General features: G+C 36.8%; 2 protein-coding genes, 1 long non-coding RNA gene and 1 other non-coding gene across 5 annotated transcripts; 2 read left to right on the top strand and 2 right to left on the bottom strand.

Moving 5' to 3' along the window:
• Window positions 1–398: 398 nt before the first annotated feature.
• ppp1r8b (protein phosphatase 1, regulatory subunit 8b) lies at window positions 399–5,810 on the top strand. The gene is made up of 7 exons (XM_055047411.1): window positions 399–487; window positions 847–907; window positions 1,189–1,342; window positions 3,009–3,226; window positions 3,424–3,568; window positions 4,001–4,065; window positions 4,197–5,810. The coding sequence occupies exons 1-7, from the start codon at window positions 435–437 to the stop codon at window positions 4,548–4,550; spliced, it is 1,050 nt and encodes a 349-aa protein (XP_054903386.1). The 5' UTR covers window positions 399–434; the 3' UTR covers window positions 4,551–5,810.
• Window positions 967–1,121, top strand: LOC129371058 (small Cajal body-specific RNA 1). The gene has a single exon (XR_008607119.1). It is a non-coding gene; the product is annotated as a small Cajal body-specific RNA 1 (non-coding RNA).
• Window positions 5,811–6,569: 759 nt separating the features above from the next.
• LOC129370922 (cytochrome P450 4B1) lies at window positions 6,570–24,263 on the bottom strand. 2 transcript variants are annotated; one of them, XR_008607106.1, is made up of 13 exons: window positions 24,028–24,263; window positions 19,726–19,870; window positions 19,578–19,622; window positions 19,348–19,475; window positions 17,301–17,425; window positions 17,022–17,176; window positions 16,837–16,943; window positions 15,070–15,260; window positions 14,799–14,932; window positions 14,275–14,339; window positions 13,929–14,011; window positions 13,415–13,669; window positions 6,570–7,584 (listed from the first exon to the last, which is right to left on the bottom strand). XR_008607106.1 is itself a non-coding variant. In XM_055047205.1 (12 exons), the coding sequence occupies exons 1-12, from the start codon at window positions 24,217–24,219 to the stop codon at window positions 13,492–13,494; spliced, it is 1,548 nt and encodes a 515-aa protein (XP_054903180.1). In that variant the 5' UTR covers window positions 24,220–24,263; the 3' UTR covers window positions 12,901–13,491. The 2 variants fall into 2 exon arrangements, 1 of the variants encoding a protein (XP_054903180.1); XM_055047205.1 differs by lacking the exon at window positions 6,570–7,584 and having other exon boundaries at window positions 12,901–13,669.
• Window positions 20,798–22,881, bottom strand: LOC129370923 (uncharacterized). Its single transcript, XR_008607107.1, has 4 exons — window positions 22,723–22,881; window positions 21,677–21,760; window positions 21,012–21,102; window positions 20,798–20,847 (listed from the first exon to the last, which is right to left on the bottom strand). It is a non-coding gene; the product is annotated as an uncharacterized LOC129370923 (long non-coding RNA).
• Window positions 24,264–27,358: the final 3,095 nt, after the last annotated feature.

The raw sequence follows: 27,358 nt of genomic DNA, 5'->3' as shown, positions 1-27,358 counted from the left end.
ATCTGCATTGAGATATTTTTATTATGTAGCTAAAGCACTTTGAATAGCGTCGTTGCTGAAATGTGCTATAATCCATAAACTTGACATGATTTGACTTTATTACACTTGGATAAATCAAAAAGTGGCAATTAAGGAACTAAGCTGCACATTTCCGAGTATGTTAATTCAACAGAGTTATCTATTTTTAATAATTGCATTGCATTATTTTTCAAATGTATCCTGCCTTTACAGTCTCATTATTTGTATATATTTTTGTATTGTGCGAATATTTATGCTATGTTTCTGTTGTAACACCTGCATTTTCTCACTGTGTATAATAAAAAATGAATATATTCTAAAGTTGATAAAACCGGGAGTTGATAGAACTACAACTCCCAAAAACAGAGACCACTGCTCTCCCAAGATGCACCTCGGCTTTAATGTGCTGAAGCAAGATGGCGAATAAAACAAGCAAAGACGGTTCTCCTCCTTTTGATTGTCCATCATGGTGAGCCAAATGCACACGCCAAAGTAGCAGCACGAAGTTTGTAGATCATTACTAGTTGCAAACCAACAAAACAACGAACTTTAAAGTTTAATATAGATGAAATCACACCTTTCGCTAACATTAGCATTAAATAAAGCTAGCAGGCTAACCCGTCAATGTTGGCAATGAATTAGCCAGAAAGATCAATGCATCGTGTCTTTTTCATTTGCCGAATCCTGTTTCCCAAATTAAAAATATTGTAGATACAATTTTGATTATTTTTCTTGATTAATTTTTTTTTCTTTGATTTGGTAAATATGATTTCTGCAGTGTTCATACTAAGTAAATCATTACAGGAGTTTCAAACCTTTTGCTTGCAGGGCAGGCAAACCACCCACAGGGCTTCATCTGGACGTGATGAAAGGGGACAAATTGATAGAGGTAAGTGAAGCTCTACAGATGTAGGTTAACAATGCAGTGGTCGTTTTAATGTTAGAAATGTGCACCAGATACGAGTCTGACAGTCTGCTGTGTCCCATATGTGGGGTTCCTCTGTGGCTGCTCGGCTTCAAACGGTGCGAGAGCAACATCAGCCATGAGATTTAAGCCCTTCAGTGGAAGCAACACTGAAGAGTTATAACTCAGAGGCACAGATGCCTCAAGATGACCTCATTTAGATTTGCTTTCAGTGTGTTATTCTCAAAGACTGTTTCTCTCTATAGAAACTGATCATAGATGAAAAGAAGTTTTACCTGTTTGGAAGGAATCCCGACTGGTGCGACTTCACCATCGACCATCAGTCCTGCTCTCGGGTTCATGCGGCATTAGTCTACCACAAACATCTAAAAAGGGTCTTCCTCATAGACCTAAACAGCAGTAAGAGATCTTTTACAATCACACTTTTTTTTCCACCAAATTTCATTCGGACTGGTAAATATGTGGGTATTAATTGTGCAGAAAGACCACAATTGCTCCAAAGTCAATGTGAGCAAGAAATATGATGTATTAATAGAACTGTTTTAGCAATCTTACTTTTTCATTGTATTTTTGTGGTTCTTAGTGGAAAATTTTGCTGGTTTCATATTGTATTGAAAGACTTCAATGTATTTAAATTTGTTTTAAAATAATAACATTTTGTGGCCTACACATTGTGCCTTTTATAATCTTCATGGTTTTCTTAGAAATGTGCTTATTTGCTGGTGCTCATTTTAATGGACTCAAATTTCTCAAGAACTTAGAAATAACTATGTCTAATGTCTGGGTGAATTCAAAATGTAACTTTCCTAACACTGAAATAAAAAGTAATACATAAAAAAAAAACGGATTTTCTAAAAACAACCCAATATTTTGGATAAATACAGATATGCTGTAATTAAGAAAAATTACAGCATATCTCTTTTATATTTTTAGATATTATAGACAACTGCTAATGTAGCATGCTCTATATTATGAAATATTGAAATACTTATTTAAAATGTATAACAATTGTGTCCATCTTACATTTGAGACAAAGACACCCCTCTGATTTAGAGTGGTATATTGGATCATTAAATCATTCATGCGTTCATTGTAACTATAGCCTCTCTGTTGTGAAGAATAATTAAATATTTATCAGGACTAGACACACAGGAGTCAAACACTGTGTGTAGGTAACATCTGAGTGTCATATGTAATTCAGCAATTGACCTCTATTTTACAATTATATATACATACAGGAAAAAAAAAATATATTCCTCATGTTTTTAGTTTTTTTGCTATATTAGTGATTAGTGTGGTTTTCTTTTCTAAGATAAGTGTCTAATCCAGGGGTGGGCACTCCAGGTCCTCGAGGGCCGGTCTCCTGCAACTTTTAGATGTATCTCTACTTCAACACACCTGAGTCAAATAATGAGGTCATTAGCAGGTCTCTGGAGAACTTGATTGCATTTAGGAGGTGATTCAGCTATTGGATTCAGTTGTGTTGGATCAGGGAGACAACCAAGAGTTGCAGGACACCTGGCCCTCGAGGACCAGGAGTGCCCACCCCTGGTCTAATCTCTGTAGGATATGTACAGTACATTTGAAGAGTATTTACCATGTTTCACTTTATTCACATTATTAACTGAAAATGAATAAAAAAATGTTCCTCTAATCTCTCCACACAATTCTCAAAAATAACATTGTGATACAAAGCTTTGAGATTTTAGTAAATACGTAAAACAAAAAAAAAGAAAGATATCACATGTACAAAGGGATTCACAGCCTTTGTCCAGTACTTAGTTGATGCAACCAAGAGTTTAGGAACCATTTTAAAAGGGCATTATGCCAGCGTGGTGCATTCACTGATCAGAAAAAGATCTGGTTATTTTAGCTTTTTTGCAGCTAGTGCACCAGTGCATCTCTTGGTTAACATTGTTTTAGACTTGTAAATGGACTGAAGTTGGAACACCGCTTTATGAGACATCAATATAAACTTCAACACATGTTTCTGTGTAATATAGTGTCATTAAAATATTTTTTATCAGCTTTCAAGGTTTCCTAACGTTAGACATTTTTATTTCAGCACACGGTACTTTTCTTGGCCACATTCGCCTTGAGCCACACAAACCTCAGCAGGTTCCCATAGACTCTACCATATCTTTTGGGGCGTCGACACGAACTTACACCATTAGAGAGAAACCCCAAACCCAAGGCACCGCTGGCACAGGAGACAGCAAACTTGGGGATGAAGAGGAGCTTAAAGGACTGCTTGGACTTCCAGAGGAAGAAACAGAGCTGGAGGTACGTTATTACCATGTTATAAAACATTATTATTATTGTAGGTTTTATCTATAATAGTTTTTTTGTAAATCTTTCCATTTCCTAAGTATGTCACTTTGAGGTTATTCATATTTTGTGGTAATATCCAGTCCAGTGGAATATAATCTAAAAAATTGGTCTTGACATAGTAATTACTTAGTATTTTTTTTTATTTCTAGAACTTGACAGAGTTTAACACGGCTCACAACAAACGCATCTCCATCCTGACAATCGAGGAAGGCAACCTGGAAATCCAGAGGCCAAAGAGGAAACGCAAGAACTCCAGAGTTACTTTCAGTGAAGAAGACTCCATTATTAATCCAGGTAAATTTATTATTTTGGGACTGATGTTTGTGAGAATAGTTATAGTTTGTTGTTTTTCTTCACTCAACATGAAAATAATTCATTGAACTACTTTGTTAAAGATACTTTAATCAAAATTTCTCTTGGTTCTGTGTAGTCTGTCATAGTGTGATCACATGAGACTGAAAATCATATAATATAATAATTTTAATTAACTTTATTTGAAGAATCTTTGTCCCCTAAATTTAAACTTGGAAAATAAAATATTTCTTATATCTGAGCTAATTTTAGCAGACATCAGAGAGATGGATTTTGAGTCAGTATAACTAAATCAACTTTTTATTTCTATTTAATCAATGTCAGCCTGCTCATTAATACTCAAATAAATATTTTTGTCTCTGCACTGAAGTGTAATAACGTTTTTTTTCTTGTTTTTTTTTTCCATTCCTGCAGAAGATATAGACCCCTCAGTCGGGCGCTTTAGAAATATGGTGCAAACAGCTGTCATCCCCATGAAGGTAATTCTTGGCTGTATTTAAAATAATTCTCTCAGCTAAAAGATTTTGCTACAAAGCGACTTAGTTTGGTTAATACACTGCTAGTCTTCTCAGTGGCTTGTGAAGTTTTTGTTATTTCATTCCTCTTGCAGAAGCGGAGAGCTGACAGCCAAAATACTCTGGGTCTGGATGACTTGGCTTCCAAGCGCATTCACGGCTACAGCTTGGGTGGAGGTCTATACGGGGACTTGCCTCCAACCAGCCACGAGAACAAGCCAACAGGAGCGCCAGGAGGTGCTGCTATGCAGGGCGGGCTGCCTCTGCCCTTCCCCAACCCAGCGCCTGACGTAGATCTGGCTCCAGAGGCTCCTCAGCCCCCGATCACACTCAACCCCACACCAGTGACAGCCCCCTACCTACCAGAGACCGTCAATGAGCCACGAAAAAAGAAGTATGCCAAAGAAGCTTGGCCGGGGAAGAAACCCACCCCTTCACTTCTCATCTAACCAGTTTTATAACACTGCTGACTCTCAGGTTCCCAGCAGGACCATCAGGGACTGTGACCTGTCAGAGGTGGAACTCTTCGCCTCTGTTTTTATTTGTTATATTATACGAGTGCAAAATACACAACACATCCTCCACAAACTACATCGACAGCAAAAGTATTTAGTTTTTTTTTTTTTTTTTTTTTTTTTTACAACAAAATACCTGGCAGTTAAATGAACTACAGAGTGATAGACAATACAGATATTATGATGGAGTTATGTGCTGAATGACTTTGAGTTGATGTAAACTTGTATTTTATACATGTTCCGACATTTTTTCACTTTCAGAATATTGATAAAACTATTAAAAGAGTTGCAAAAAAGTGGTTTTATTCGTATCTTACTGTGAGAAGTCAAGATAGCCCCAAGACTTCAAATGTAAGCAAAGTTTCGTCAAAACACAACTGTATTTTATTTTTAAAGCAACTCGATAGAACGAGAAGCTGTCAGTTGTGCTGTGTTGTATTTCCTCCTTTACGCCACTTGGTGGTGACTTCAGCAAACGGACGGTTTCTATTAGAAGCTGAAAACTTCGTTTTTCATTTGCATCTTAAAGCAGTGCTCTGTTATACTAACATCCTGTTTTTTCTGTTACAATAAGAGTTAAGTACTTTCTCATATTCTCAGAGCAAACATACTGTAAAAAGTAGTTTTTACGCTTTTTGGATTGCTATTTAAAGCGTACAAGCATTGCAGATTGGAGAAAAGCACAATAACAGCTACAACATAAAAGACTATTAAAATGTTATTCAGACTGTTGTAATGCATACTTAGAATTATCTGTAAAATGCCGCCTTTCTTAACCAGCTCAAAATATGTCTGCAGATTAGAAAACTAAACATTAGGCTCGGCCTTTTCTTGAGGCTTAATTTTTAACATGGTTTTATTGAGTGTTCAAATTTGAAGAAACGTATGAATCTATGTAATAAAATGATTCAGACACAAATGCCTCAGATAAAAATTGCATCACAAAAACTAGTTATGGTTTCTAGTATTTTTAGTATTTTTTTTTTAATAAACTGGCAGCTTTGACAACATCTGGTTGATTTATAATTGTTGAATTTCATATCAAGTTGGAGATTCCCTCTAAATTACAAAAAAGACCTCTAGTGGTGCAAAAGAAAAGTAAGTTGTTTTATTTAAAAAAAATAACTCCACCAGTGACTCTTTGGTTTTGTGGATTTTGTAATATGTAAATAAAAACAATACTTTTTTGACACATTAGCTTGTCTGTTTCTTCTGTAAACATTTTATGCATCGGCAACTTGCAATGTTTTCCATTTATATCATACTTTGCAAAAGTATCAAAACCTTTAAGCAATAATTTCTTCAAAATAAATAAAGTTTTGTGTTTGTCCAGTCAAAGTCCAGTTGCAAATCCATGAGCACCTTTGAAATTTGATTGACACAGATGCTCTCCATTCAATATGACTGAGACTGAGCACTTAGCCAAAAACTTCATTCTGTGCAAAACTGACAGAGAATCCATAAGATTAATAGCAATTAAATTGAAACGTTTAGGCTGTAGAATAATGACTCAGTAAAGATTTATTTAAATGTGTGCCAATCTTTTAAATTTTTGTTTTTAAACCTTTTTGAAAGCCATGCACCCTTCTGGTATGACTGCACAATTATCAGCTACTCTGTAGATAAGAGAACTTGCTCAAATTGTGGCAGTCTGCTACAGTGGCAGGTCCACTGGCAGGTCACACCAGGACTGTCACTATCTGAAACTGGTGTTGGTTTGGGAACTAAACTCCTTATAAAATACAAATAGGTATGTGGTTATAAAGTGTCAAAATGTGGGGTTGTAGGTGTGAAAATACTTTTCTGAGGAACTTCCTGTGGAAAAAAGCTTTCTGTTTGGTTTGATGCTTCCCTAAACGAGATATTTAGTGCAGGACCTTATTTAGAAAATAAGGTCTAGTAATTGTGAACGTAGATTCTATGGAGACCAGTGGTACACAGTAACACCAAAACTTGTATATTTTATCATTTGCTCTCTTATTCCGGTACAATCAACACAAACTTAGATTTCTTTTTTACATCTCAACCATTCATTCATTTTGAGTTTGGAGCCTGCACAACTGTCATGGTGTCCTTTTCATTCTATCGGAAAAGAAGCTGAATGCAAAAAGACAGGACATCTCAAAAGTATACACACCCTTGTCAAAATGTTGGGGCTATATGTTTCAGCATGCAATCTTGAGTTGCATCTTGTAATACCCAGTTCAAGGGTGTGATTTAAAAAAAAAGCCTCATTTTTAGAGTTGTGCTTTTCAGTGTTGTAATTCTTTTGTAGTAGCATATCTTGAGGTTATTTCTAGTTAATTCAAATTCAGACAGCGTTTTATTTTTTAGACTCTCATGGAGTTAAAACATTCACTATTGACCTAATTTAAATGGAAAAATGTAACAAAAAAATCACTTTGAGATTAGGTCACATACAAAGTAATTCTTTTTTTTTACATTATTTAACCAGCCTGCACTAAGGTACACTTAGTGCTTATAGTTTAAAAACATTATACTCTTTTCTTTCCTTAAATGTTTCATATTTTAACCATCAGTCTTACATCATGAAGTTTCCATTACAAATAAATGGGTGAACTTATTTTCTTTTTCTGTTTTAATTTACCCCAACAATAGAAATATAACATATTCCTAGCTGCAGAAATGAATTGTTAGTTAATGTAAAAAATATTCAATCTCACTATTTTAGTCACATTCTTCAGTATTACAACAAAGTGCTTTATTATAATGCAATGCTTATAGTTTTGCTTCAAGATTAAGCTTGTCTCCAAATATATAACAAACCCATTTCAGATAAACGGTACAAATATTCCAAAAACAAATGGTTTAAAACATAACAAATTTCCTCATCATGAGACATTAGTGTAAAAACTTATTGAAATTTATGTTTGTTTTTTTTTTTTATCTAATTCACTTTCTAAGTAGTTAGAAAGTAAAGACATACAAAGTAACTCTTTTTGATCTTTGTTAGGGTTAACACCTGTTAAACATACATTAACAAAGACAGAAAAGACAAAAGAGTTAGATTCTTTTTCACTCGCGAGGAGAACGGACAGAGATGTGCTTCAGTTACAATCTCCTACCGCTCTGAAGCACATTTTGTCTGCTCCTCTATTTTATTGTTTCTAGGATCCCTAATCACAAGGACGCTGTAGCTCTAAAGGGAGGGGGCAAACAGCTACAGCGTCAAATGTTATTCACTAACTAACACACAGTCATTCTACACTAGATAATCTCCTTCCAGGCACAAAGATTAATAAAATATGTAGTGATCTTAGCAATGATGGTTTTATTGGAGGCCAGCAACTCAACCGAAGCAGAGCTCTTCACCAAGAGGTAAACCTGCAGGAAGATTTTGTTTCTGCTCTCTGTCAGTGAGGCCTTCTGAGAAAAGAATCAGAGTAAATCAACAATACAAGAAACATTCTTAATTCTATAATGAGATTAACTTTAAGGAAAGCATCAATTAAAGATACATTATAAAGATCAATGAGAATAACAAATAATTGATTAATAATATCACAATTTCTCCAACATTTCCCCCCTGTTTATCAAATATTTGTTCTAATTCTCATATCTCTCCTAAACAGCCACTTCGAACAATTTTCAACTAGGAGTTCATTTTTAAGAAAGCAAACATGTTTACACTCAAGGTTTATACTCAGTCCAAAACTTAGAATCAGGAAACACATCAAAAGAGTCCTCATCAGAGCTTTCTCTGTCAGACTCAGGTTCTCTCGCCAATAAGGGATACATCGGCATCATCTGGTTCCCCATGGGCTAAATTGCTGTAGTGATGAGACTATTAAACAAAGAACGCAGGCAAGGAATACAACAGCATCCACACAAGGTTAGAATGGCAGCAAAGACAGCCATCAACACTAAAACAGAGGACACAAGGGTTCGGTTCTTTCCAAAAACATTCATCCAGTCATCCCACCTGGAAGTATTCACTCCAGTGAACTCCCTCATCTTACCATTAAGGGTACGGAGCCCCTCAATGGCCTTCGTCAGGCTGCCATCAGCCGCTATATTGTTGGGTAAAAAGTGCAGCATCTTTCACCAAAGATTGCACACACTCCCCCTCGTTCAGCCAGCACCATGTCAAGTGCAAAACGGTTCTGGAAAGCCATCAGTGATGTAGCGGCCAGCTGCTCATGCACCGCCTCGAAGCCTGCCTGTGTCCAGTTGCCCAGTTTTTGTACATTGTAATGGATGTAGTTGATTCTGTCAACGTTTTTGTTTAATGTGCACCACCAACAAATTGTGGACTCAAATCCTGCTGCAATTTGGTCGGCCAATTTATACTCATCTGGTACACCACGGGGAACACCAATGGCATCGATGTATGTAGGATCATTGTTCCTCCAGGTCAGGTCTCGCTTCTGCAACTGACGTCACTGCTGAGGCACAACATCAGTTAAAGCATGAATTAAATGATCAGCAGTCATAGGATAAACAGAAACAGGCAATAATAAAGAAATTAATGCACACATCCCTGTTACCTTCCTAGGTAATCTATTAAAAATTTTGTCACCACTGCACCACCACCAGACATCCGCACGAAAGACAGGGTTAAATTCATTGTTCACAGAGAGAACAGTCCAGTGTTAAAACATCATTTGTCACATATCAAGTTTAATCTCTGTATTTTGCTGACGTCATACTTGCCCAGGAGACTAAAACAATGATAACAGAACTAGGTGGAAAACATACCTGAATACTCATCCTCATTCTGTAAACAGTGTTACAAGAATACATTTTCATTTATGACATGAATTGTTCCCAGATGAAAAACAAAATAAAAACAAAAAGATATATTCACTTGTTATTTTCATTAATGTGCAAGTTCGTTCTGCTCCTAAAGACACTACAGGGTTGTGGACAATCTTCACCAGTTTTGAGACGGAAAAACTATTTGGTTTAACCCCCTTTGTAACCTGGACTTTGCCCTGTAGGTCGGTGAGCGTCTTGAGCTTGCTTCCCAATTACTTTTGAAATTAAATTCCTTTTTGCAGTGTGTTAAATGTATCCAAGTTGGCTTTTCCGCTGCATCTGGGTTTTTAGTGAAATGTTCAAACCATTTAGAAAAGCATCAATTATTTCTAAACAATACTTCACTTTTATTCAATTCTATGAAGTCCATGTGCATTACTTGAAATGGATATTGCAGAGTAGGAAACTTTCCTCTAAGTGATCTTAGATTGCCCTGAGAGTTATGTTTTGCACATATCAAACAGGTCCTACAGAATTTTTTTTAAAATAAGAAATAAATCCATAAGTAGTGTAATGTTGATGTATCCTACCATCCCCCCTGTTGAGACATGCGAAACGCCATGGCTCAATATTGCAGCCCATTTATACAGATTTTTTTCTTGGTAAAATAGGTTTAGTTTTATATAATTTTCCAATTTTGCTCCATTTTTTTATCCATAAATCCTTTTCATTTTGAGGACTTAATTGTTGCATGTCTCTTAAAGTTTCTTTCATAAATTTAATTTTTACGTCCACATGTAATACATTTATCTCTCCCTCAGCTGCTTTTTTTTTTAATTTTTTTTTTTTATTTTGTCTTCGAAAGCATTCCCTAGGGACACCTTATCTGTCCCTGCAGTGTGCGCCGCACATTTACAGATTGCTAGTTGTTTTGGTAGGTGCACGACTTGTAATAATTCTTTTAATAATTCTGCATGTGTTACTTTTAATGTTAATGGGTGAAAAAGAACTATAGGAGCTCTAACTTCTACTGCCACAGAAGCAGCAACTACAGCTCTCACACAATGTGGTAAGGCACATGCTACACTATCAAGTTTTGAAGAAAAATATGCTATTAGTCTCATTTTATCACCATGCTGTTAGACTAGCACCGAGGTCATGACATGACCTTTACAATCCACCATCTGAACAAAAGTTTTTTTTATTGATAATCTGGTAACGCTAACGCAGCGCTTGACACGAGGGCCTGTTTTAGTTTCCAAAGTGCTTCTTCTGCTTCATCTGCCCACAACAAAGAAGAAGACATTTTAAAATCTTTTTACATTAATTTATTCAGAGCTGCCACAATTTCTGCATAATTAGGCACCCAGTTTTGACAATAGTTAGTCAACCCAAAAAGGACATCATTTGTTTTTTTTGTTTGTGGTTTGGGAGCTTGGAGAATTGTCGTTTTTCTATCCTCCGCTATGGTTCGTCCTCCTTCACTCAAATTATGACCCAAATATTTTACTTGTCGTTTACACAGTTAAAGTTTATTTTGTTAACCTTATGACCTTCTTTAGCTAAATGTTGCAGAAGCGCTAAAGTGTTTTGCTTACAGGTTTCCCTGTCTGGAGAAACCAATAAAACATCAACTATGTACAACAAAACTTGGCTCCCTCCTGGGGGTTGAAACGTTGACATACTTGCACTCATTACTTGAAAGAAAATTGTAGGGCTTTCACAGTAGCCTTGAAGTAGTCTGGTGTATATGTATCTTTTCCCTTCAAAAGTAAAAGCAAACCAAAATTGGCTCTCTTTCTCAATTGGTATTGAGAAAAAGGCATTTACTGATGTCTACAACCGTGAATACTTTTGCATCTGATCTAAGAGAATTCAACAATGTGTGTGGATCAGTCACATGTTTTGTGTCTGTGTACAGATAGGTCACAGTTATCTTGGCTGGGGTGACCTTGTTGAGTCTCGCTTCATAGTTCCTATCAGGCCCAGGAACTGTTTTGAACCAAAGTGTGACATGCAAATCATCAGGAGACTTTTGATCCTGTAGGGCAGAAATGGCTTTATGCCCCTCTGCCAGAAGTGTTTGTGCAGTGTTGTGTGGGGTTTGTTGGGCACATCCAATGAATAAAAGTAATACAGTTCCCTGTTGTCCCTGGACAACAAAGAAATCCCCTTCTTTTATTCCTGTAGCTGATCTTGACATTTTCACCACAAATATTTTACCCCAAGAATGTTTTCTCTACGTGTTGTTCTACATGCACCCGTGTCACAGAGGAAATTTACAGGTTTGCCATTTATTAGGAGAGTTATTTCAGGTCTTATGCTGTCCATAGAAAGTAAATCCTGAAGATTTAACTGGACCTCTTCACTCCCCAACTTCTCTGATCTTAATCATGCTGACTGTCCTGTGTTTTTTTGTTTTCTTTTCTTGGGCAATTTCTGGCTAAATGTCCTTCCTGCCCGCAACACCAGCACCCTGAGTAACTATGCCTGTAGTTTCCTCTCCCCCGTCGCCCTTTTAAACCTCTAAGGTTCTGACCTCTGCCCCTAAAGCCTTCTCTTCCTCTCCTGTCCTCATAAAACACTTGTTCCTCATCCTGGAAAAAGGCTCCTGGAACCTTTTCCTTTTCTTTTGTAATTTCTTTCTCCCCACTTTCTCGTTTTTGCGCTACTAATTGTACATCATCATACCCTTCCTCGTACAATTTTTATTTGAATTTGTTTTTTGTTTTATTTTATCCTGATCTTTAATAACCTTCCAGTTATTTGATTTTAGACTGTCTGTTGGCTTAGTTTTACTTATTCATTTCCCCTTTTTTTTTTTTTATTTAAATTTGGACCAGTTTTTGCCGACTCCTAGGGAGTCCTAGAAACTGGAGATCTGATTCAGTAGGCCAGCAATTGAAAGAACCTGTTGTGGTAACTCTCACTTCAACTCTTTCGAGTGGAGAGTTCTTGCCTGTGCATCCACAAGAGGTTTGCTGCTTACAACCCTACTGTTTTATATGAGATAAAATACCAAGTGGTATTTATACCTCCAATCACGCTCACATACACACTCTTTTTTTTTATCACGGAATTTAAGCGCCTGTTATCGCCGGACTCCGCCGTCCGTTTAAACACGGGTATTCGTCGGGCCCCGTTGCCCACAACAGGACAAGGTCTCCAACCTTGCAGCACCAGGCTCCGTACACCTTATCGCGGAACTTTTGCGCCAGGACTCCGCTGCCCTACACGGATTTTGTGCAATTATTTTTACCTGTTAGAGTCTAGAATTGACAGGGTTTTCTCTGTACGCGCAACGACCCTCAGTCATTCACCACTTTTAAAAAGAATCACTCACCCTCTTGTCTTTCCCTGGAGTGTCGTCAACCTTCAGATCCCAGCAGGCAGGCCGAGCCCAGTCCTTTAACAGGTTCTCTTGCCGTGCGCACGGTCTTACTGGGGTCCGCCACACCTGCCAGAATCTTTCCAGTATATGACCTCCGGCTCGAAGGACCAAAATGTTAGGGTTAACACCTGTTAAACATACATTAACAAAGACAGAAAAGACAAAAGAGTTAGATTCTTTTTCACTCGCGAGGAGAACGGACAGAGATGTGCTTCAGTTACAATCTCCTACCGCTCTGAAGCACATTTTGTCTGCTCCTCTATTTTATTGTTTCTAGGATCCCTAATCACAAGGACGCTGTAGCTCTAAAGGGAGGGGGCAAACAGCTACAGCGTCAAATGTTATTCACTAACTAACACACAGTCATTCTACACTAGATAATCTCCTTCCAGGCACAAAGATTAATAAAATATGTAGTGATCTTAGCAATGATGGTTTTATTGGAGGCCAGCAACTCAACCGAAGCAGAGCTCTTCACCAAGAGGTAAACCTGCAGGAAGATTTTGTTTCTGCTCTCTGTCAGTGAGGCCTTCTGAGAAAGAATCAGAGTAAATCAACAATACAAGAAACATTCTTAATTCTATAATGAGATTAACTTTAAGGAAAGCATCAATTAAAGATACATTATAAAGATCAATGAGAATAACAAATAATTGATTAATAATATCACAATTTCTCCAACAATCTTCTACACAATTCACTTTCTAAATAGTTAGAAAGTGAATGGATTCTCTTTGATTGAATCCAACAGATTCTTTTTCTCCATCACATTTCTGGTTCCACTGGTTTGATCTTGATGTGGATGCCATTAAGTGAGCGGAGAACCAGTCTGGGAATCATCTTGGGCTTCATGTTGGGATCCTCTATCAGCTCGTACCGCTTCAGTGTCAAGGCTGTCACCACCTTCAACTCATTCATAGCAAAAGTCTGGCCGATGCAGTTTCTAAGGGAAGATAACATTAAGAAGGACGTTAAAGGGTTAAGCAGGAAATAAATCAAAAACAAGTTGTAGCAAAGCAGCCATGTACTCTCTTCACCTTTCCTCTGCTTTACCCTACCCCCAAACAACAGGAACTTTATTATGCATGTAAAACTAGGTGTGGGTGCTACGTTACACATTCACAAGCTGCAGACTGATATAAGATTAAAGACAAAGTGGCTAAACTGAGATAAGTCAGTCACAGTGGTGAGTTTTTCCAAACCTTGGTCCAGCTGAGAAAGGCACAAATGCATGAGGTGACCTCTTTGAGACATTTTCTGGGAGGAAACGCAGCGGGTCAAAGACCTATAGCAACACAGGAGGAGAGAAAACATCAGGTTATATTACAGGCATATCAAAGAAAATGCATATAGAAAAAAAAAAAACAATCTGATCTAACTTTATTTAAATAAAATCCTAGGTCAATAAAACATGCAACAAATTCAAACATCATTCATTACATAAGCCAAATTCACCTGGCTTATTAATGCTGTTTCTATAGTTTGGATCCATTTAAAAATTACATTTTCCAATGCCATTATAGTTATAAAAAATTTTGCATGACTTACATGAGGGTTTTCCCAGACTGTTGAGTTTCTGTGAGTTGCAAACACACTTACTCCAATGTGAGAGCCTTTAAAAAAATAAAGCTGTATTTTAGTTAGGACAGTGAACAAAATGCTAACATGCCTCTTCTTCAAACCTGCCTTGAAGTTAACTTTGGGTCATTGCTGTAAAACTACTTGTGTCAATACATTTCTGAACATGCTGTAGGGATAAACTTGGTTTTGTATAGAAAGTGCTTTATAGCAATCTGCATAAAATAATGCTTATAATGAAGTTTTTACGTGACTAAGTAATACAGTAACAAGGAATATACTGCGCAATGCACAGTGCAGGAAATAAATATTTTTTGCAACCACAGCTTCACTTGTTAATGTGTGCAGATTTATGTAAGGCTTGTTCTGTAATGAGTTCCACATAAAACCAGTTCCACAACTTAGAAAGTTAATGTTTTATTTTCTCTTGTAGTTTCTGTGCAGTACCTGTCAACCTCAGTGTTTCTTCAAAACAATACACTAATGTCACTGACCTGCTGGCAATGTTCTTCCATCAAAGAAGGTGATGGGTTTAGTGATCTGCCTGGATATTCCTGGCACAGGAGGGTAAAGACGAAGGGATTCTTTGATGCACATTGTTGTGTATGGAATTTTATTAAGATCCTCCCTTAATATGAGACAAGAGACTTAATGTTATTCACAGAGAGGCAGTGAAGGTGTGCATGGATTAGATTTATCTATTAATCTAGCACCGCTGAGGACCAATTTTCTTATACTAGCATTGTTTTTTCAAAGTTTGCCCACCACTCCATGGTGTCTTTGCCTTGTAAAGCTTCACAAATTTCATCCCTGCAGAGCTTCTGGTGTTCTGGGTGGCAGGCCAAGCAGTAGAGGATGAACGAGATGCCACTGGCTGTGGTGTCGTGCCCCTCGAACATAAAAGTGTCCACTTCTGCTTGCAGGTCTTCATCTGACAGGCCCTGCTGGTTTTCGTCCTAAAGAAGGAATTCAAAATAAAAATAATTGCAGACCATAAAGGCTACTTCATTGGTCATTAGCCTAAGCATTTTTACAGGGATGTGCAGATTGTTTGGATGCACCGGACATTTAAAATTTTTCTGCATGTTTCAACCAGTTACAAAAATACATCTCATAAAACAACAACCACAAAAAGACATTCAAAACACATTGGCAAGCATTAAACACTTCGAAGTCTCAATTATTTCCGAAAGTTGTGACTCAAAGCAGCTTTTAAAATAGTGACGTTCACATCTGTAGGTTAACCACACTGTTATATGTTTTATTTTACGATTGTGTAATAAATGTTCTTTAATCTGTCATTGCCCTCGTATCTCCGTTCTACCACTGAGTTTCAGATAGAAGACGGCAACCTTGTTGTTCTTAAAGAAATCCTTATCAGCTGCTCAGAGTTGTTAAAAGAGACTATAAATGTTGCAAAAGGAAATATTCTTAGCTCTATCTAGTTTTTTTCCCCTCAGCCTTTTAGCATAAAGAAACAAAATGGTGCAAAATTAGTATGCAGAGCATGTTTACTTGCTGAGTCACTTCTGGCTGCATTAACGCTCTGACCTTGTGTTGCCTCATCTCTAAACTGTTATCAGGTTTATGTAATTCCTTTTTCAATTTAAATTTTATTTTTCAGTGCCGGGCACATTGATTGACAACCCTGTAATGCAATTTAAAAAGCTTGAAAGCAAATTCATCTTTTTACTACACTGACATAAATTCGACTTAAAAAAATTAAATGTTTAGCCATTTTTCTTTACAACATATCTTTTGATCACCCTGTCCTCGCTTATTTTCCTTCTCTTAAGTTCACCCAACAGGTTTTCTGTGGTATTTAGATTTGGTAGACGTATTCGAAGAGCATTTGATGTTATGCACGCTAACAGGACTTTGGAAGAGAGACAGACCCACAGCGTCACAGATTCTTCTCCAATCAACTGCACACGAGAGGCTATTTTGTAAATTGGTTCATTTGATTTTTGTTGTTGCATTTTTAAGTGTCAGATTTCAGAAGTAGAAAAAAAGTTTTTATTCTTTTAATAGCATTATACACCTTTGCCCAACAGATATGCTGGGCAGGGTTCTCTATATAACTCTAAATGCATTTAGGTTCCTCGAAAGTCATATTAACTTCTAAAAAGTGAAAAGAAAAAAATGGTTCATTTTGGGTGCCAATAATTGTGCCACTGATGATTTTATAAAAAAACATTTTTCTGAATGTGTTGCTTTTTCCTCCTACGAATGAATGTTGTGTTTTCTAATGACTTTTTCTAATCTAATAACAAAAGATGAATTTGTTTTGGGTTATTTATGCATCTTCACCAGTTTTCCTGATAAATATGCCCTAATTTGATGCATGAGAAACTTGCTTTACAATTATTTGCAATTATGATGAGGTGTTTGATAGTGTTTTTGCTTTAATCGTTTTTGTAAATATCACTTTAGCTAGACCTCTGCCGGTACTTTTTGTCAGCTCTCACTGAACAAATAAACAAAGCCACACTTTTGCTTTTAAATCAGTAAACTTGAATTGATGTCACATACTCGCGCAAAGAGGAGAATGTCCAGAAAATCCAAGTATCTTTTGGCCTGTATGCGGCCCAGTTCTGTCTCTTCCTTTAGTGCTTCTTTCCTCTTTTTGATGACCTTATCTTGAAAAGAAAACCAACATTTACCCTTTAAATTGACAGATTATATTAAACAAAGATGTCACTGATCTCAGGGCTTACCTGTATGACTGCGAGCCACCTTGAATGCTTTCCTGTATCTGAAACCATGTGGGCTGAGGTGGAAAATAAGATCGCTGTGGTATGGAAACATTCTCACCCGGAAGTTAATAAGATTGGTGAGCTCATACACTGCTTTGATGTAGACATTTGTTCCCCTGACAGAAAAAAAGCAGGAACACATTAAAGGTGATATCTTCCTTCTGCTTGTTAGTAAAGCATCTGAACTCGTTTTGAATGGACGCAGAAGCTGAAATGGTGATTTTTGTTAAGGTTACTCACCCCTCTGTCTGACAGTTGCTGTTGCAGCTAAAGGCACACTTCAGGATGCTATCCAGTGTCATCAGGCTGACATGCTCAAACAATTCAAAGGTCTCTTTAGAGTTGGCATAGCATTCCCATTTGTCCTTAAAAATTTAAGGCAACAAATGTAACATGCAAGCAGAAAAAAATGTGATACAAGCATTAACCACAGTTCAGGTTCAGTTGGAGGTTATACTCAGCAGCAGCATAAACTGCATATTAATCTGAAACTTTAATTAATTTATGTATTGTTTTTTTTTTTCAAGAGTTGGAAAAAGGACACCACACAACTTTAAGACTTTTTAAAGCAGAAAAGTTTTATTGGTTTTAAACTATCAGGGACTTTCCCTAACCCTACATATATAATCAAAAATACACCCACACTGATGGTTAGATAATTTGTTCTATGCAAGTTGCAGAGACATCACAATTATGGCAGCCTTAACAAAGTTTCTGGAAAAATTATCTCAAGATGTCTTGCTAACCTAGTTGTGATCTATATTTTCTATCTATATTCTCCCACTAGCTCAGGTCATAACAGGAAATAATATTAGCTACCATAACTATGCGGATGACACACAGCTCTACATTACGATGTCACCAGGTGACTCTGAACCCATCCAATCACTGAATAAATGTTTAGAACAGATAAATGTGTGGATGTGCCAAAACTTTCTCCAGCTGAACAAAAACAAACTGAAGTCATTATTTTGGACCTAAAGAGGAACGATCTAAAGTCAATGCACAGCTTCAGTTATTACAACTAAAAACTAGCGATCAGGCCCGAAACCTGGGAGTGGTGATGGACTCGGACTTGAACCTCCAGAGCCACATAAAGACAATTACAAAGTCAGCCTTCTATCACCTGAAGAACAACTACAGGATTAGAGGACTAATGTCTCAGCCAGATCTAGAGAAACTCATTCATGCGTTTATCTTTAGTCGCATTGAATATTGCAACAGTATCTTCACAGGCCTGTCCAACAAATCAATCAAACAGCTGAATGCTGCTGCTCGCGTTCTCACTAGAACCAGGAAGATAGAGCACATAACACCAGTTTTAAAGTCCCTCCACTGGCTCCCTGTAGCTCAAAATAGATTTTAAATACTGTTGTTAGTTTATATCACTGAACAGTTTAGCACCACAATACATCAAAGATCTGCTGTTGTTGTATCAACCTTCCAGACCTCTCAGGTCTTCCGGTTCTGGTCTGCTCTGCATCCCCAGAACCAGAACCAAGAGAGGAGAAGCAGCTTTCAGCATCTATGCACCAAAACTTTGAAACAAACTTCCAGAAAACTGTAAAACAGCAGAAACCCTGACTTCTTTTAATCGCAATTAAAAACACATCTGTTTAGAATTGTTTTTGAAATGTAATATGTAACAATGTATTGTCTATTATATGTTGCATGACTTTGTGTTCTTGTGTTTATGATGTAAAGCACTTTGAAATGCCTTGCTGCTGAAATGTGCTATACAAATAAAATTTGATTGATTGATTGATTGATTGATTTTATTTTGGGGGGGCGCCCTTGCACAAAGCTGGATTTTAGGCATAGTTCTTATGTTTTCAACAGGGTTCAGGGTGACTAAGGGTTGACTATTCTTATTCAAAACCAGTGTTCATGTGTATTTACAATATTTGAGTCATTTCAGCACACAAGTTTCAACCATCTGGTCCAAATTATCTCCCAGTTGAAGAACTAGTTGAAGAATATTGATTAGGAAGTTGAAGAATAACACAAGAATCACCATGTTGTAGGCCTGTAATAATGTGAAAGACGCCGGAACACCTTATTCATATTAAAGCGAGTTTAACATAACCACTGCCAGAGAGTGTGCTGACCAAGAAATAAGCCTATGCTTAAAAAGCAAAACCTGCAAGCTCACCATATCAGCAATCAAAATGCCTTTAAGAAAGAGGTTGTTTCACACTTATTTCACTCTTGAAATGGAATAGAATTAGGGCAATGCATTGCATTGTTAGCAACATGTCTAATTATTATTAATTAATAAACTACATACCAGCATTATTTTGGCAGAGTCTGACATCAGTTTCACATATGGTTTTAAAACATCATAATGGAAACCTGGAGTCAGGAGCCTCCGGTGGCGAAACCACTTCTGACCTTTTGATACCAACAAACCATTTCCTAGAGAAAAAGAGACACAATGAGAGTGAGTCACTAAAATGTTAAAAGTTAACCCTGCATTGAGACAAAACAAGCAAGTAGGAAAGAGCAAAGTAGTCTTACCAATCCAAGACTCGATAAATTTATATGCAAAACTATCCTTTGGCTCTATTATAAAAAAAAGTACATGAAAGCCAAGTTAAATTGATGCTTACATCATGGTTGTGATACTGTAACAAAGAGTTAAAGTGAAAGAAAAATATGTGCCCACCTGTTGATGCTAGTATAGTTTTGACATAATCTGGGTGGTGAATGTTGAGAATACAAACAGATGGACCGAACCACAAAGGGAAAGCATAGGGATAGCTCTCCGCCCACTTTAACACCTTGAACAAGTCGGTCCCATCTTGTTTAAACTAAAGAAGCAATAACAATACAATTCATATGAAAATACACAGGCATGCACTGCTGCACTGCACAAATTAAGATATTTACACACATAGGTTCTAATTTGCATTAATTAACAAATATATGTCCAAATAACTGAACATATAATTAAAAAGCTTCAATATATATATATATTACTTCATTTCAATTTACAACTTACAAAACAACAAACTACCTGATTCAGTAGGTCCAACTCACTAAAAGCAAGTTAGCTCAACAAATATGCTTCATGCTAAAAGACAGCTAGTTAATCATGTGGAAATCCTTTCCATTATTTCATGACGTTAATTCAAAGACATTTTTTCAAGCGTTAATCAAGCATTTTAAGATAGCACTAGGTGAAAGTGTAGGAAGAACACTCAACAATTAGAAAAGGTACAACACAATTGTATTTTCAGAATTGTTATACATCGTTTTTTTACACAGCACAAAACACAGCTGAGTTGGACATTGAAATAAAAAAACAACTACAAAAAGGTTACAGTTTCATTTCCCAGCCAATTCTTTACAACATAAAATGTCAGTATAGTTGCTCAACTTAGAGAACTGTAACAATATAAATCTTTTCTACTGCAGACTTTAAACACTCATTTTCCATATGAAACTTTACTCAACTTAGCAGCGAGTTTCATATTGAGAACTTGTGCTTTCTTTGATAAGTTCTTTCCATCCAATTTCATTATTATTTTCTGTATTACTTCAAAGGTATGCTTGAGTTACTGAGCAAGTTGAGTGCTGAACGCACTAAACTTGAGGGTAGCTCAAGTTTAGTGCGTAGATTAGTCCCAGCAGCATCACTATTGCAGAGAAGATACACTGCCCAAGCTGTTCATAACTTCCACCTCCTCCAGGACAATCCCCCAACATCCAGATGTGCATCGGCACCCTCTGCTCAATGACGATTCCGAGGACAGTCTCGGCTTTGGCCATTTCATTCATCAACGTCCTAAGGAGTTAGGGAAGGGTATTGGGGGGGGGAGACAATTCACATGTAATTAAGTAAATAAATTAAGACTGACATTGATTGAGTCACTCATGGACCTTAGTTGGTGAAAGTATTTTAACAACTCTTAGGAGTTCTATTGTAAACACAAAGAGAATTTAACATACCATGTACTCCCTCACCAGCTTCTCTGGATCTTCATTTAGGTACACACAGACCTTTGAGGATGCACTCTCGTCTGACCTCAGCAGTGTCTTCCTAAATATGCAGATCAAAAAACAATGAGAACAATCTCAAAACTCCAGCAGTATAGGTTCACACACTTGAAAACATAGCTACATTCAAAGGAAGTGACAACAAAAGTGATCAGTGGCTTGCAGTCTATTTGAAAGATATTTAAAATTGTTAGTATCCCTTCATTATGCCATGACTAAAATGGAGTTTAACATTTTATTTAAACCTCTAACTGAAGCTGTTAGAGGTTTAAATAAAGACATGAATATATCACCAAAGAAATATGTGAAAAGTACAGAATGGTCAACACAGTCTATATCCTTCTACTTAATGAATATGCAAAGCATTCCATGTCTTACAATTACATGGACAGTCTATGTGTGGGCATGGATAACGTCGCATATGCCGGTGTTTAAGTGTAAAATGTTTTAACAGGTCATATCTACGAGACAGAGAGAGACTACACTCCTTACATTTCCACATCCCCACGCAAATAAAGACAAATAAAACAGACTGGCCAAATAAATGTTTAGCTGAACTCTAGCTCTATAAGCTCTCTAACACTACATTCAGTAACTTTAGATCTGGCAAAACTTACTATTAGCCACTGAAATCTATAACTTGATAGCCGATGAGCCCCTTGACCAGTACTTACGCAGGTGGATTACAGACAGGTGATGTTCTGAAAGAGATCAGATATATTTTCAGCCATTAAAATATGCAATTCATAGTGAACTGAGTTGTATCTTTTAGTACAAGTCCCTTGAATGCCTCATGAATATAACCACTGGACACATGCAAGCACGTATGTGCAGAACAATGGTGAATTGAACATGGTAGAAGCAATAGTAACATAGGTCAAAATGAGCACAATCAACACAAAAAACATCAACATTTCAAAATTTTACCAATTTTACCAATGAACTTCAATATTGTTTCTGAGCTACAATTATTTGGGGACAACAAAGAAGAGTCCAAAAAACCCCAACATCTTTACAGCAGGGAATATGTATTTTAAAGAAAAAAAAAATAGAAAGCTCAAGTCTGTAATAACGGATAATCCATTGAGAGTTTTAACCTGACAAAATATACTAGAAATCCATAACTAACAGGTATTTAAGGAACATTTAACAAAGCTCAGAAAGCAATGCTTTCTGCAGGTTTCACCGACTGAAATGTAGGACTTTTTACTACCATAATTAATTAAGAATCTCGATGATGATAGAAAGGTACCAAAGTGTGTGTATCTACATTTACCTCCATAGTAACATTACTGAAATAGAATTAAAATAGTTAGAAATAGACTGATGTTAGATCCGTGTGTTTAAAAATCCACTAAACCTCCAGGGAGCTCAGGGGAGCAAAACTGTGACATTTCTGGGGTCCATTTGTGTCTCTGGCAGCAGCTTTGTACACTACATATGGCTCTGCAGACTTTTTTCGCACAGAATGTACCTAACATGGTGCGGCGATAAATGTAAACTTACCAATGATATCACATATAGCTATCTGCCTTAACCTAACCGACTTAATCTACAGAACATGAAATAATGTGACGCAAGTATGGAACAAGTAGAAAATGGTAGAGAAATTTTAAGTTACATATTTTTATATGGATTTAGATGAAAATAGTTTGACTCTTACCTTCTTCAAATTAAGTAGATGCACGCCAGGAATCTCCCCTCTGCCCTTGAAAAAACCCAACAAGGTGCAAGCCAGTTATCTCGCGTGATTTTCCGTAATCTCTTGATGTCGCTGGATCCTCTTCAGCGGGAGATGAGTCTGACACAATAGCGCTTTGGAACTGACGTCACTGTGTTTATTAGATTAACTTTGACAATATTGATATTGAATAAAATAATTAAAAAAAACGTATATATATATATATATATATATATATATATATATATATATATATATATATATATATATATATATATATATATATATATATATATATATATCTTGGCACAGCCAAGATACTGCGCAGGACCTCAAGCTCCCAGGCCTCTGGTAGAGGACCCGAGCTCAGAGGATAAGAACCACCCGCGGTGGGTATATATATGTTAATTAGATGTATTCAAGTTGAGATAACGTCATTCAATCACCTTAGTCCAGTTGAGAGAAAAAACCGATTGTCTCGCGTGTTCTCGCGTGATATCCCGTGATCTCACTCGTTGTCGTCAGCACAATATCAGTCTAACTATAATGAATCATGTTCGCTCAACATGATTCAATTTTATAAATGTGAAGTCGTGGAATATCTTGTTTATCCAACATGATTTTATCACGTTTTCGCTTCAAACCCAACATTATTGTGTGAAAGGTACATGATATTTTTTTGTTAATGTAATACGCCCCGACGTTCTTTTTTTTTGGCGGAAGATCTAGCTGACGTAATTGAATCACGTTATCTCACCTTGAATACATTTTATTCCATTTGCGAGAGAGACCGATTGTCTCGCGTATTCTCGCGTGAACTTGCGTGATATCCCGTGATCTCACTCGTGGTCTTCAGCATAGGATCGGTCTGACTATAATGAATCATGTTCGCTCAACATGATTCAATTTTATAAACGTTGAAGTTGTGGAATATCTTGTTTATGCAACATGATTGTATCATGTTTTTGGCTCAAACATGGAATTATTTAGTTAACAGTACATGATATTCTTTTGTTAATGTGATAACCCCTGAGGTTCCTTTTTTACAGTGTATTAATTCCAGTTATTTAACAAAATGCTTAATATAAACTTTATGCCGTTCTCTCAGCAATGTGATTTATTATATAGAAATTAGAATAGACTACAAAGATTGTATAAAACTTTAAACAACACTTCAGTTAAGGATTTTAATCTTGATTACACACAATAAAAGCCTTAACGTTGAGACTGTTACAGCTACAAAAGGCTGCAGCTGCTGCATTGCTGGATGCCACTAAAACTCGTTACCTCCAGAACATTTCCAAACAACAAGTGTGCCGGGGGTCCTGGAAAGGCTTCAAAGCTCTTCAGAACAGCCTTCCGTTTGAGGAGGATGAAGGTTAATTTGTACACGGCGGCAACGAGGCACAGCGCAGCTAAAAAGCAGTGCATATGAGGCCAGGCCAGCTGGTATCTGAAGAGAGCTTCTGTCAATTCCATCCCGACGTCCGTGTTTGTGCAGGAGGAGAAATGACGCAGCAGACAGCCGGGCTTTGTGTTTGTGTGGTTGACTGAGGAAAGGCGGAGATTGTGCAAGTCGGGGCGGGGTCTGAACCCGCGCATGCACTTGCTGATTTATGCCCCAAATTTAAAAGGAAATACTTGAAATATTTCTGATTATTGCAATTGTTCAATTAAGCAGCATGTTTTATGCCATCATGTAATTTGGTTTTTTATTTCATTTTGGTCAACAACATGCTGAGACACATAATTTTTACTTCTTAACAAACCGGTACATCTCAATAAAATGTATTTTTATTAATAAAACATGAAAAAAAATCTATGAATTTGTAACGATTACAGTGATATATTTAAACTCTTTATTTCTGGTAATAATGATGAAATTGGCTCAAGACTAATAAAAACTCACAATTCAATATTGCTGACAAAAATGTGATTTTTAATAAAGAAATGTTGTTACGGCTTGCTAGTAACACGATTTGACATTTGTCAAATTTGTCATTTGACATTTGTCTTGTTGATTTGACAACAAGAAGAGTAAACCACAAATTCTCGTAATTAAGAGAGCTGACTGTTCACAGAATGCTGCACAGGAGTGGAAAGTTTAGTGGAAGGAAACATGTCATAGAGTACATGCACAAGCAACATAATCTCAACCTTGAGAGGATTATGAAGGAAAGTCTATTCATTCAGGACTCATGCCTTCAAGAACCTCCACACTGAGACACATCCTGGGAAGAACAGTTCTTTTGATTCTTGTTTTCATCAGCGATACTTTTACATTTAGAAAAATAAAACACAATAAATTCTAATGACATCATGGTTGTCATGATGTCATTGTGGGAAGGAAATTGTGTGTCAAAGCAAAGCCATGTTGCAAGTGATTGGTGTCAAACTATTATTTGCTATATTGTGTTTGTTTTTGTACTATTGATTGCACATATTGCTTAATCATTGAGTACTAGGCAAATTCTTTAATTTATCAGTCTGTCAGATTCAACACTTTTGTTGTTATCCTTGGGGTTTTGAGCAACATTCCTGATGTCATCACTGTTCTACCTAAAAGAATGAAATGTACATCTTCCATCCCCAAATATGAAGGATGTTTTGACATTTATAATGTCTCTGGCAGACTTCAGTCAGTACATGGCGTACTCTCTATCCACTCAGCAAGCTAACTTTCCAGACAATCTATACAGTGCCTTGCAGCAGTCCTCTTGGTCTTTCTCACATTTTGCTTTCCAACAAAGAACAAATCTGTGTCTGTTGTTTGAGGAAGAATCACATCATTATAACGTGGAAGCGAAAACTTGCTGTAGTGCCAATAAGGACTTTTGCATCAATTACTAAATAAGGGAATACTAAAGTTTCTCAATGCCATTTTTAATAATATATAAATAAAACAAATAGAAATAAATATGCCCTTAAAATGATTTTCTCTTCAAATTCCTTTATATTTCCTATCTGAAACTTATTTTTTGGTTGAATAAAAATTATTTTAAATCTACATCTACTGGAGGTACAAAGTCTGGAGATGAAACTGCTTTCAGTTCAGTGAGTTCACTGTTTAAACCCCCTTGACCTAGATCTTCCTTTTACTTATAGGCTCATCTTAATTTATTTAATTTGCTTTTATTTAATTTATTAAAAATTTTGGTAATATACTTTTGTAATTTTACCTTGTGCTGCATATGCTCAATTGAATTTTCTGTTAGAAAAATCTTAATTTATAATTGGGGAAAATCTCAAAAGACAGTTAAGAAACACTTATACCCGCTCCTGGACGTAGTCTGCTTGTGTGACTCATGTCTGCTTCATGGTACTCATGCTAAGCAAATGTTTCAACTGTTGATTCACTGCAAGAAAATACCTGTAAAAATTTGAGTTTGCGAATTAACCTGCAAAACATTTCTGACAATCAAACTTTAACAACTTTAAATGTTTCAGCTTTAATTTAGATTAAAGCTGGCTTTCACAAAGTCAATCAGAATTTTTCTAAAAAATAAAATAAAACTCCAGTAACATGTGCACAGAATTATAGAAAAAAGACCTGACACCTCTGTATGAGAACACAAACTTGTTTGTGATACACATGCTGTATCTCGACACCTAGGAGATGCAGAAAGCGAAATACATAAGACGCAGCGATAGACAAAAACGTGTGGGCGAGAGCTTGGTTAAATTTCCTATGCAGTGGCTGTTGGACCACTTCCTATGTGTCAGCCTCAGCTTAATTGTGACACTCAAACTAAAACCTTGTGATGCTGCACAGAGTCTCTGAACTACATTTTGATGAGCTGTGATGATGGTTTGACTGGAGAAGGAGTCTTTGATTTGCTTCATTCTGCCTTTGTTTATGCAAAGACATGACTTCATCACCTCGAAACGCGTTCATTTGTGTATTTTTTCTGACTTACTGGAACGCATGCGTTTTCCCTGGAAATGGTAAGTAGCTGATAAAATCACTGTCATCGCAATGTATTTCAAAAGCAACATTTTGAACCTGTCTCTTGTCTTTATGACTAACTGAAAACGGATAGCTGCAGCACAACAGCGTCAGTCCTGGCTGGGATGTCGAGTTCTGATACATTGTCAGCTTCACCGTGCTGACTCAGGCTCTTTCAAATGGTTTTACAAGAAGAATGAGCACAGTAAGAAAATCCAGCTGTTCTTTCTGGATAAGAAAGGACTAAGACACTATGATGGGTTCCGTCCAAAAGTAGACATTGCGGCAAATCGGTCTCTGGTTATAAATAACTTTACTGACAAAGATCAGGGCGACTACTGGTGTGAAAACTGCTATCAGGAAACCTGCAGCAGGGAACCGTCCAGCTTCATCACCATGCAGAAAGGTTTGAGCTCCTGTCATTAATATAAAAGTTTTAATGTGTATCATTCATTCAGTTCTAAAGTTCTATATCTCAAAGCACAATTTCATTGTGAGTCAGTGTTTGTGTTTGTTGTGATTTTAGAAATTCTGGATGAAATTCAAGAGACATTTTACATCCTTTCCGGCAGCAGTTTCACCCAATCATGCCCAGGTGAATTTGCAAACTTCAAATGGACATTTGAAGCCAGTAATGCAACCCAAAGAAAATTAGAGCTAAGATCAGAGATG

The sequence above is a fragment of the Poeciliopsis prolifica genome, unplaced genomic scaffold (genome assembly GCF_027474105.1).
Source record: "Poeciliopsis prolifica strain line A6 unplaced genomic scaffold, Auburn_PproV2 SCAFFOLD025, whole genome shotgun sequence".
NCBI lineage: Eukaryota > Metazoa > Chordata > Actinopteri > Cyprinodontiformes > Poeciliidae > Poeciliopsis > Poeciliopsis prolifica.
The sequence above is the reverse complement of the archived record's forward strand: the minus strand, read 5'-3'. Positions and strand labels throughout refer to the sequence as shown.